This window comes from Sinocyclocheilus anshuiensis, unplaced genomic scaffold, assembly GCF_001515605.1.
Source record: "Sinocyclocheilus anshuiensis isolate Anshui unplaced genomic scaffold, SAMN03320099.WGS_v1.1 scaffold1662, whole genome shotgun sequence".
NCBI classification, from domain to species: Eukaryota; Metazoa; Chordata; class Actinopteri; order Cypriniformes; family Cyprinidae; genus Sinocyclocheilus; species Sinocyclocheilus anshuiensis.
In genome coordinates this window covers 620087-632549 of record NW_015545835.1, presented here as the reverse complement: position 1 = coordinate 632549, position 12463 = coordinate 620087, and the positions used below count along the sequence as shown (strand labels likewise).

At 40.7% G+C, this 12463-nt stretch overlaps 1 protein-coding gene across 4 annotated transcripts in view; it reads right to left on the bottom strand.

The window, feature by feature from the left end:
* Positions 1 to 12463, bottom strand: part of mib2 (MIB E3 ubiquitin protein ligase 2) — a 75173-nt gene that overhangs the window by 14879 nt on the left and 47831 nt on the right. For all 4 annotated transcript variants that reach the window (XM_016499439.1, XM_016499438.1, XM_016499440.1 and 1 more), the window contains 5 exons: positions 12251 to 12413; positions 11742 to 11875; positions 10946 to 11094; positions 7134 to 7290; positions 5959 to 6113 (listed from right to left, as the gene is read on the bottom strand). In XM_016499439.1, coding sequence (XP_016354925.1) covers positions 5959 to 6113; positions 7134 to 7290; positions 10946 to 11094; positions 11742 to 11875; positions 12251 to 12413 — 758 coding nt within the window. The remainder of the gene's footprint in view (positions 1 to 5958; positions 6114 to 7133; positions 7291 to 10945; positions 11095 to 11741; positions 11876 to 12250; positions 12414 to 12463) is intronic.

Genomic DNA, 12463 nt, shown 5'->3' with positions numbered 1-12463 from the left:
AGAGAGAGAGAGAGAGAGAGAGAGAGAGAGAGAGTTTGTTTGTTTTCCGCAGAAGTTGCCTCTCTTTCCAAATGAATCCAGTTTATTGTCATTCCAGCTGTGCACAAGTGTAGAGTGAACTGTGGTTTCACTGGGTCTGCAGTGCAGGACAACAACACTCTGAGAACTGTAGAGCTGATATAACAACACTGCAAACAATAAGCACTACAAACACTGAAAAAATGAACACAATCCAACAGATGCCATGGATTCGTGTCATGTATTCAGTGTACACTGCAACTATTCAACAGTGTCTGAAGTCAACATGGCAGCAGTCCATAGCAATAACTATAAAGGAAATGCTCTTTTTGTACAAGTACTAGCTATTTGTGCTAAATAAACACAGATAAAGAGAAATATGATTATTATAAAGCTGTGGCACAGGTGACTGGCAGTAGTGCAATGTGTTGTATTTTTATTATTATTATTATTATTAGAGCGCAAAATAATGCCATTCATTGCCATAATGTCACTGATTACCAACTCCATCCTTAAGAACAAGTCAATTCTTCATAAAAATTAGAAAAGATTTCTTAAATATAGTGTTAATTTCCTTAACGAAATCTATGACGAAAAATGTTCGTCAACAAAGTTTTTTCCCCTGACGAAAACGAGACGATGACGAGATAATAAGGTCATTAAACGATAACTGAGACTAAATGAAGATGCAATATTGTTGATGAAAAGAGACTAAAAATGTAGCTAAAAGAACAAAAACTTTGCCAAAACCTTTTTATTTTTGTTGAAAAAAGTGGAGCCAAAACGTTTCAGACTGCTGTACAAGACTCGAGCGTTCATGTTTGCGGTTGCCAGATATCAAGACCTCAAATCCCCCAATCAGAGCTTTTCTGTTAAACGGATACGTACTCCGGCTTTTTGCTTTACGCAATCTGGCAACCATTCACACACGCTCTCTTCTGAAAACACCGACATACAGTACTGTACAAGTAAGCTGGAGTTCAGCGATCTCCGTTTGAGGTGTTCTGCTTCAATGAAAGTGTCATTCAGCAGTCTGTGTTCTGTCATGGATCCCGACTGTATTGTTTGCTGACTGTAACGTTACTTACGCAACCTCTGTGCAGCAATAAGTCTTTTTTTGCCGTTGTTTTAAAAGAGAAACATTCATGCAATTTGGAATTATTGGAATTACTATTAGGAATTTCTCTGTTAAATCTGTACACTAACGTTAGATGAGGTAAAATGAACCATGCACATGAGTTGATATTCTATTGATTTGTGCTTATTGGTGTAAGAGCAACTTCTGATGAAATGTAAAAATACATTTCCCAAATGACAACAGTCATTGCAATTAAAACTGAGCAAAATAATATTTTTTTATAATTTTAACCATTATACAGTGAGATGAAAATATGACGAAAATGTGTAAGTTTCCACGGACTAAAATTCTCAGACATTTAGTCGACTAAAACTTCACTAAAACTAAAAGAGGACAAGTTGACTAAATATGATAAAAACTAAAAGTTACATTTGACACAGGACTAAGACTAAGACTAAAAATAGCTAACAAAATTAACACTACTTCAGTAAAGACCAGCTCTGACATCCCAACATTACGAGCTGGGATTTGAAGCACTGCGGATGATGAAACTACAATACACCACAAATCTACTGAATATAAATTATGTAATACAATGATACAAATATATTTATAAGATTACTGCAAAATATACACAAATATAAAATGTCTGAATGCTTCATGGGGGCCAACATTCTTCTGTCTTCGGAGTTATTCTGCCACAATTTCCACTGTCACGCAACTCCTCTGATTAGTGGATGTCTCTCTTCAGGATTACAGCCGATCTTTACCTGGACCTCAGCTATCTGAATGGCACTTGTCCCTTGAATAGATTTAGTTTGTTTCACTCTGGTCAGCATCTCAGAAAATGAATATTTCTTATTGTCAAAACTGAAATGGTGGAATGATAAGAGGAATACAGAAAACGTTATGCCAAGATCAAATAAGAGCTGTTCAAGTACAGGCCACATGGGACTAGAGAGTAAATACGACAGCAGTGTCTCTCTGTCACTCTGGGTCATGCTAATATTCCTGCGGCTGCCGCCGTCAACACTCGCACATGCCACATACGACAACTGTCAGAACCAGACGTGTTTATAGAGTGTCGGGATCCTGAGAGGACAAGATCCGTCCATCACTGCCACAAGGCTTTAATCAACGAGTAGCACACAACTCAGATTGTACTCAATTAACAACTGCATTTGTATCACCACAAAGGAATTGAAGACTTTCATCAAAGGCTGTGCATCATTTGGTAGTATTCAACTGATGTCAACATGGGCATCCTCAGAGACTGCACAAGAGCCACGAAACACGCTCCATACTGCACTGCATACAGGTTCAGTGGCTGGTGCTGGTCACAATCTGTTTGTGCCATGATTTACTGGCTTTAATTCTGGAAAACTAACTATTCAATAATGCATAATGTCGGGCCTGTTTAGTTCATGGTAAGAGTTCAAGTGATGTTCAGCCCTTATGGAGTTTGATCGAGGGCTGCATGATCTGTTAAACAAAGAAAATCTGACTGCACATTTCAATCCTGCTCTAAGATGGCATGTACTATACGTTTCAAGTTCATCCAGCTGGGATTGTGGAGTATCAAATGCAAAGCTCGGTTAGTGAGGTCAAATAATGAGTTGAGCCCAGATGTTAGCCTTGAGGTCATCTATATGTTAACACCAGGGTTGGGGAAAGTTACTTTTAAAAGTAATGCGTTACAATATTGCATTACTTCATAAAAAAGTAACTTTTTATGACTTTTGGTAATGCATTACGTTACTGTTGTGTTACTTTTTGTCACCTGGTCTGGGCTTGCTTATTTGTTTTTTAATAAAAATAAACTGAAAAGTTATATTTTGGGCAACACTAATAATGTTACCTCTTTCCCCGCCATTGACGAGTTATCTCGTCTTTTACAAGACAACGCTTCCCCGCCAAAGACGAGTTTTTACGGCTTTCCGTGTTTTCACTGTTAAACACTCGGGGGCGCTATTACGCATCTCCTGAACGAGTACAAAACCTCCCGAACAAGAACACACGTGAACAGGACGGAGAAACCAGTGATCTCTTATGTAAACAGATGCATATGAAACAATGCGATCATCAGCAATAGACAGCATATAAATGAAAACGTCTCTAGGTTACGTATGTAACCATGGTTCCCCGAGGGAACGAGACGCTGCGTCGAAGTCGCTTTGGGAACGCCCTTGCGTGACCGCGTTCTGAAGCACGTGTCAAATCAGTCCAATGGAGTAGCGAGACGCCACGAGCGGGGTGACGTAAGCACCAGAAAGTATAAAAGCGCATCCGGCAGAGCGCAAACCAGCTTCGATGAAGTAGCGCCTGGAGGGATGCAGGGAGTATGGCAAAGAGACGCAGCGTCTCGTTCCCTCGGGGAACCATGGTTACATACGTAACCTAGAGACGTTCCCCTTCAGGAACTCGAGCTGCGTCGAAGTCGCTTTGGGAACGAGAATACCCACTGCGCCATACTACCAAGTCCCTGCATGTGTGTGTATCTTGCGAGCACATCACGAAGAGAGAACTTGGGAACCTGGGGTAGATGCCAGGTCTAGGTTGTAAAAACAGACAAAAGTGTGCGGAGAGGACCAGCCCGCCGCAGCACAAATGTCCTGCAAGGCCACACCCAAGTTGAAAGCCTTGGAGGCCGCCATACTCCTGGTCGAGTGCACTCTGACCCCCATAGGTGACGGGAGGTCAGACGACTCGTAAGCTAGTGAGATGGCCTCGACCACCCACGTACTCATAGTCTGCTTGGTCGCCGGAGATCCTTTCTTTTCAAATATTCACACAGCAAAATATACTGGAGGCCATCAAATTTGAGTGAAAATCATCAAAATCTCTGGTGGTGGCTGGCAACTTTTTTCAAAAATGCTGGCGGGGAAAGAGTTAATAAAAACCCCAAAAGTTATATTTTTGGTAACTGTAAAGGCCCTTTCACACCAGAGGGGAGCATGGGGACAGGAGAGGCGTCAGCCAATATATAGGAAAACAAAGTTACTTGCTTTACTTACTTGAAAAAGTAACTCAGATGTTTTGTTGTAAATTTAAAAGTAATGCATTACTGTACTAGTTACTTTTAAAGAGTAATCTGATTATGTAACTTGAACACTGCGTAACACAGGAACATCCAGCCACTGTGGAGCTACTTCAGGAGGTTTACAGATGGTTAAAGATGTAACTTCTAGGAAAGGCTGAGATATCCTCGATTTTAAGTGATTCAGCTCATTTCTTTGTTGAAGCTCTATCATTTTTGTTTCATCTTTATTTCAATTACATTTTGCAGTTTTTTCTTCAGTAGACTTTCTGATGTGCATGCTTTAGTTCCTGATGAAGTCCCCAGTCGACTGGTGAGTAACTCGTAGGGTCAGCGTGTAAATTCACAATAGCTTTGCTGATGACAAAACATTCAGCAACATCATGACAGTCACAATGATTTTCACTCACTTGACAAGACATGAAATATTGATTTAAGCTGAAATTCTTTCATTATGAAAATATGCGAGAAGAAAGTGTGTTTGAGAGACTATTTGAACATTCAGTCAAATCTACAGTTTAGTGTTATTATGCAAAGGAACAGCATGGCTCGGCTGAGCAATCACAGTTCCAGAGAGCTGTGTAATAAACGGCTGAACACTCACAGTTTGTTGCCCTTCAGAGCGGTGTGCTGCAGCAGGTTGAAGCCGCGGTTGTTCTGCTGCGTGAAATCAATGCTGGGCACCACAGTCAGAATCTCAATGATGCTCCTGAAGTCTTTAGCAATGGCGTCATGTAAGGGTGTATCTCCATACGAATCCTGACAACACAAGGAAAGAGAAACAAACATGATGTTAGTGAACACTGGTAAATCTAGTTTTTGCAAATTCTAATTTTACAGAAATGGTAAAGGGATGAAAACTCTCTCATCATTTGCTCATCATGCTGTCCTAAAATGTCAACTCTTTCTTTTCTTGGCTGTGTGTGCTTTACATGGACTCACAGAGATGGAAACTTTTGCACTTTTGTCTCCTATAACTTTTGAACCCGTACTGAATGTGTTTCAGTGTAAGCTGGACGCTTGCTGGCTCTGCACTTTTCGTATATTTATAATTTAAAAAAATGAGAATTATATTTTAGCAGAATTTGTTTGCAAAAACAATATCTAAGCAGCGCTGAAGCAGTAGCCTTTCAAGTCCAAAGGTTTTTCGGATCAGGAGAAACATAATACTGCCCTTAAGAACTGTGCAGTTACTGAAAACATATTTAGATGAGTTATGAGTTTAGCATGTACAGGATGATATTGCTTTATTTAATATACTATTAATGGAAATAAAGAAAAACATTATTTTGCAGAATATGTAAAATATAGCTGATATCATTTTTAATGAATTTGTTTTTAGCAAAGGGTGTCATTAATGTATAATCTAAAATTAAATATTAAATATAAATGTAAATTTAGTCATTTGAAAATTTAGCTGAAACAGAACCGACTATGAATTCAGATGGAAATAGTCTGCCTATAGGTTATAATAAATACTGAAGATGTCTGAAGTAACTCTTCAAGTAATAAAAGCACCAGCAGCAACACGCCACTAGGGCCATTTGCACTGCCATTCTTCACATTAACATAAAAACAATAGGGTTAGCGCACGAATCTAACTGAACTACTGAGTTCACAAGTCCCCCATTAACAAACATACATTAAAAAAAATATCCAACGTAAAATAAAATCACTGCATTATTCAATCACAAACCAACTACATCATTTAAACTCCAAACAGATCACTGACCCAGTTCTGTAAGCACTCAAATCTCAAAGGCATGTTTTCTGTCTAACCTGCAGGTTGATGTCTGAGCTGTGTAATAAACGGCTGAACACTCACAGTTTGTTGCCCTTCAGAGCGGTGTGCTGCAGCAGGTTGAAGCCGCGGTTGTTCTGCTGCGTGAAATCAATGCTGGGCACCACAGTCAGAATCTCAATGATGCTCCTGAAGTCTTTAGCAATGGCGTCATGTAAGGGTGTATCTCCATACGAATCCTGACAACACAAGGAAAGAGAAACAAACATGATGTTAGTGAACACTGGTAAATCTAGTTTTTGCAAATTCTAATTTTACAGAAATGGTAAAGGGATGAAAACTCTCTCATCATTTGCTCATCATGCTGTCCTAAAATGTCAACTCTTTCTTTTCTTGGCTGTGTGTGCTTTACATGGACTCACAGAGATGGAAACTTTTGCACTTTTGTCTCCTATAACTTTTGAACCCGTACTGAATGTGTTTCAGTGTAAGCTGGACGCTTGCTGGCTCTGCACTTTTCGTATATTTATAATTTAAAAAAATGAGAATTATATTTTAGCAGAATTTGTTTGCAAAAACAATATCTAAGCAGCGCTGAAGCAGTAGCCTTTCAAGTCCAAAGGTTTTTCGGATCAGGAGAAACATAATACTGCCCTTAAGAACTGTGCAGTTACTGAAAACATATTTAGATGAGTTATGAGTTTAGCATGTACAGGATGATATTGCTTTATTTAATATACTATTAATGGAAATAAAGAAAAACATTATTTTGCAGAATATGTAAAATATAGCTGATATCATTTTTAATGAATTTGTTTTTAGCAAAGGGTGTCATTAATGTATAATCTAAAATTAAATATTAAATATAAATGTAAATTTAGTCATTTGAAAATTTAGCTGAAACAGAACCGACTATGAATTCAGATGGAAATAGTCTGCCTATAGGTTATAATAAATACTGAAGATGTCTGAAGTAACTCTTCAAGTAATAAAAGCACCAGCAGCAACACGCCACTAGGGCCATTTGCACTGCCATTCTTCACATTAACATAAAAACAATAGGGTTAGCGCACGAATCTAACTGAACTACTGAGTTCACAAGTCCCCCATTAACAAACATACATTAAAAAAAATATCCAACGTAAAATAAAATCACTGCATTATTCAATCACAAACCAACTACATCATTTAAACTCCAAACAGATCACTGACCCAGTTCTGTAAGCACTCAAATCTCAAAGGCATGTTTTCTGTCTAACCTGCAGGTTGATGTCTGCTGAGTGCTCCGTCAACACTCTCACCACATCCGTGAAGCCTTTATTGACAGCGATGTGCAGCGCCGTACACATGGAGTTATTCAGCAGGTTCACACTGGCTCCTTTACTGAGCAGCAAGCGTGCAATTTCTGCCTGATTCCTGCACACACAGCACATATCAGAGACAGCGGAAAAGACATTACAGTGAACATCATTTAGAGGAGCACACTTCATGAGTAAAATACAAATAAATCAAAACCAAGTGTACAATTACTGCCTACAGTGGGTTTAGAAAAGAATCCGCCCCTTATTTAAAATAATCACATTAGCCGCTTTTCCACTGTGGGGCCACTGCGAGCCAGTGCTTTAAACGGGCCGGCGGGGCTAATAGCCTTGGACCTGTAGGACCGAGGACAAAATCACGCTGCGTTTCCACCGTCGGGCCAGAAGCTCCACTAAAACCTGCCCTTTACACGCCTCTCAGGAACAACGTCACGCAACCCCATCATTTCACCAACAAAGAGAAGTTATCAGAAAACTAATAAGAAATAAGTCACTGGAACTAGCGCGATCACAAAACGAACATGATAAAAGCGGCCGTTTGTTTGCATGCTTCGATAACATCGATGTTTTACAATAATAAGTGATACATTGATCATAATGAATTAATTTATCAGGATTAAAAATTAGTCACAGAGAAATAAAGCGGTATGAACATAGCCTACCTACTTATTCAGTCGAGTCTGTTTCTGTTTATTTGTAGTCACAGTATATAGCCTACATTCCATTTAGAAAGAATGATCATTTCTATATTTTTATAAAAAGCTCCCGAACAAAAAACATTATTATATTCTTATGACATAGGCTACGTGGCGCTAAACTCTCGAGAGGAGACATGACAGATAAAATATGCTACTAAATAAATACACGATTGTGATAGAGAATAAGAAGCTTACATCTGATTTCTTCAAGCGGTCGTATTTACCATGTTTACTATTGTAATGTTAATGGCTAGCGTGCATAGTCTTTTGCATCACTTATAAATAGGCTATGTCTGCCTTGTATGGTGATCATAATCCACATCGGATCAAGTTATTTCAAACACTCGCTGCTGTCTGAAAGTGAGTTTTGAACTAAAAGTATTTTAAAAGTCTTTAATGCTGGTGTTATCTGTTAACTTTCTGAAATGATCCGCGGCGCTGACGCTCTCCAGACGCGGAGAAACTCCACCTTTGTTCATAACCACTCCTCTAGCCCCAGCTGGCCCGCTTTGGCCCAAGGTTTTCGTCGGGCCAAAAAACCCGGGCCGTTGGCCCAGAGGAAGCACGATCACGCCCCGGAAGTGACAGTGGAAACGCGACTGGCCCTGGCACGCACTAGCACGCCTGCTTTTGGCCCGACAGTGGAAACGTGGCTAATGTGTTGCTTTGCAGCCTGAAATGAAGATGGACACAGTTTTTGTTTTGTCCAGCTGAATGTACTCAGTGCAACTTATAACATCCAAGTGAAAGATATAACACCAACATGTCAGAAACAAATAAAAACACAAAAAAACAGAATCACTGAGTTGGAAAAAGGATGACCCTCCTCCTAAAAATGGCTTGTAAACTCAAGCCGGTGTAGCAAATCACCTTCTCAATGGCACACAAAGCCATTTTTCTTTCACCTGTGATCAGCTGTGCTCATTTTGATCAGCTCAGCATGAAAAGAGCTTCCCTGCAGCATTTCAGTCCTTGGTAGTGCAACTGAAGCAAACAATCAACTATGGGCTGCAAGGCACCGTCAAAAGATGAGACAAAAACGTTTCAAGGGCTTTATCAATGCACTAGCACAGTGAAGTCTATTATTAAGAAGTGGAAGGTATTTGGTAAAACACAGAGCCTCTCTGGATCAGATCGTCACTCCAAACTGAATGAGAGAGTCAGGAGGAAACTGATCAGAGAGGAGACCAAGAGCGACAGCAACTCTGAAGCAGCTGCAGGAGTTTATGACAAAGAGTAGTCATTGTGTGCATGTGACAATAATATCACTAATCCTCCACCAATGTGGCTTGTGTGGGAGGGATGCAAGAAAAAAGCCACTCCTCAAGAAAGGCCACACGCAGTCAGACTGAGCTTTGCCAAAACACACCTTGAAGAATCTGAGGCAGATGAGACTAAAACTGAATTATTTGGCCTCAACACTAAACGCTATGTCTGGTGGAAATCCACTCCAGCTCAGCATCCAGATAACAGCATTCCTCTAGTAAAGCATGGAGCTGGTGATGTCCTGTTATAGCGTGTTTCTCTGCAGCAGCGACTGGAGCTCTCATCAGGATAGAAGGAACAGTGGATGGAGCAAAATACAGTCAGATTCTTGAGGAAAATCTGCTGCCCTCTGCCAGAAAGTTATCAATGGGAGGAAGGTTTACCTCCCAACATGACAATGTCCCAAAGCACACAGCAGAACTGCAATGAACTGAAGACTGCAGTCCACAAACACTCACCATCAGATTGAACTGAACTTGAGCAGTTCTGCAAAGAAGAGTGGGCAAATATTGCAAAGTCTAGATGTGCAAAGTTAGTAGAGATAAATCCCAAAAGACTAAAGGATGTAATTAAAGCAAAAGATGGTTTAACAAAATACTGACACAAGGGGGTGATCCTTTTTCCAACTCTGTGATTCTGTTTTTTTTTTCTGACATGTTGGTGTTTTATCTTTCACTTGGATGTTATAAGCAGCACTGAGTAAATACAGCTGGATGAAACAAAAACTGTGTCCGTCTTCATTTTAGGCTGCAAAGCAACACAATGTGATTATTTTAAATGGGGTGATTCTTTTCTAAACCCACTGTACAATACTGAATTTACTACTGTAAAAGAATGACATGCTAAAGCCATCATAATAGTGAACAGAAAAACTGGACTTGACAACATTAGTGTATCGTATAGTGCTGTGGCTCATACTCTTAAAACTAAACAAAAATGAGCAGCGAGTCAGCGACCAATAATTGTTCAAAACTCAGTGTGGTTTAATTGATCCTCATCATTCATATTTTCTTTCGGCTTGTGTAGTTTTGTTCAAGGTTTTTGAGGATTAAACTTCACACTTTTATAATTCACACTTCAGAGCATCAAATCAGTTAAATGATCCAAACTGAACTAGCCAAACATTCATCTAACTCGTGTGGGGAGCTAGTAATTCAGCTACATCAGTTAGATCTGCCAAAATCACATCAATGCCCCAAATCATCTCTGCTTGGAAATAATGTGGAGTGCAGCTGCTCCAGCCAGATGATCTGGATCACTCTGTCAACCTCTAGAGCCCAGAGACATCAATCCACCGGCAATACAGATGCCTTTACGTGTACTTTAGAAGGATTAAAATGTCACGATTTAGTCTGACTTGCATTCAACCAGTCGTGTTTGTGCAGAGGTGCACTAACAGAGCTAGATAATGCCATTGTGGCTTGATTTTGCTCTAGATGTATAAACATGAATCAGACTACAGTTAGCCCTGGCACCGTGTGTTTTCTGAGAAACAGAGGTGACGCTTGTATTTAATCCTTTAAGTAATCAATTACAGTGAAGACTGCAGCTCAACTACGCAAAAGCCAACTGTAGCGCATTTAATACTGCACATGTAAACATACTCAGTGTCTCTGGAGTGTGCCTTCATCTTAATGAGTTAAATGCAGTTAACTGAGGACGAGCACAGCACATTTCTGTTTGCACAGAATGTGCAAAAACGCAGGTTGTCCTGCATCTAATACTGGGTAATTTACACATGGCCTGTTCTTATAAGTGTAAGTGTAAGCTCTAAGCACTGGCTCTCACCCGAACGCTGTGTAGTGTAGCGCAGCGTCTCCGTCCTCATCTTTAGCTTCAATGCTGCTGTTGGCCTGAAGCAGAACCTTCACCACCTCCACATGTCCCTGATGGGCAGCCACCTGCAGAGCCATCTTCCCCTGGTTCTTAACGTCCACCTGAACACAGTCACACACAGCCTTCGCTCAAACACACTTCTGCCAAGACTTCTCCCCATCCACCTACAGGTGCATCTCAATAAAATAGAATGTCGTGGAAAAGTTGATTATTGTGATGTTTTTATCAGCTGTTTGGACTCTCATTCTGACGGCACCCATTCACTGCAGAGCATCCATTGCTGAGACACTGATGCAATGCTACATTTCTAAAAATCTGATGAAGAAACAAACTCATCCTAATCTTGGATGAACTGAGGGTGAGCACATTTTAATAAAGCAAACTTAAATTTTTGGGTGAACGATTCCTTAACCTCTACCACACTATCTACTTGCTCAACTCTGTCAGAAATAGATCGCACCTGAGATGACCGTTCTTTATTAACTTTATCGACGCTTTCAGTCCAGCTGTCTGTAGTCACTAATCCAGTATCTTACAGAAAGGACACTTTTTCCTTGAAAACACAGATAAGCAGCTGCGCAGCGTCAGCCCATCTCTAGTGGGCTGTGTGTTTATAAAGGGAAAGGCTAAAACCCTTCGGACAGAGAGAGCCAGAAATAACTTGAAACGTCTGGAGATCCCCTCCCTTAGGACAACCCATGCAAACAAAATCCCATTTCTTTCCACTAAATCAGACTGAGGCACTAACCTTGTCAGGGTATTTCTGCACCAGTTCACGCACTTTAACGGCGTTCCCGTGAGCCGCCTCGATAACCAGCCGGCCCGGATGATCCTGCTCCGTGGACTGAGAGAGCAGCTTCTCCAGGACTGAAATGACCGTACCTGAACGACAGAGAGAAAGAGACATCTCCATTCTGTGTTCAGAGAAGGGTTTAGTGTTACAGTCCTACAGCTCAAAACCCTCTAAACCAGTCAGAATGAGTCAAAATGTCACCATGCATCAAGACACAAACATCACAAACTATCCAGCGCTGCCACAGTGTGTGACGGAGAGAAACAGAGAGAGAGAAATACACTGAAAACACAAACGGTGCTGAAACGAGAAAAACAAGCGTTGGCATCATGCAGGACAGTGTGGAAGAGAACAGAACTCTTTACCTTAAAGAGAAGTCGAATGAAAATTAATGATATAGAGTCATTTTTATCATGATGTAATTATGCTCAGCAGCCATTCAGGGACTTCCTGTGCATTCTTACTTCCTGATTCGCTGGAGTTCTCAGCCGTCATCAGATTGGCGTCGACCTCGCCACGCTGCGCAGAGAGACAAGCGGGGTTAAAGGTCCACGTCTGACCTCCGAACGCCACACGCAGGTCACCGTCTGCATACACCTTCAGAACCTTCCCGACCTGACCCAGAGCCTGAGAACACACACACACACACACAGAGAGAGAGAGAGACACACACACAC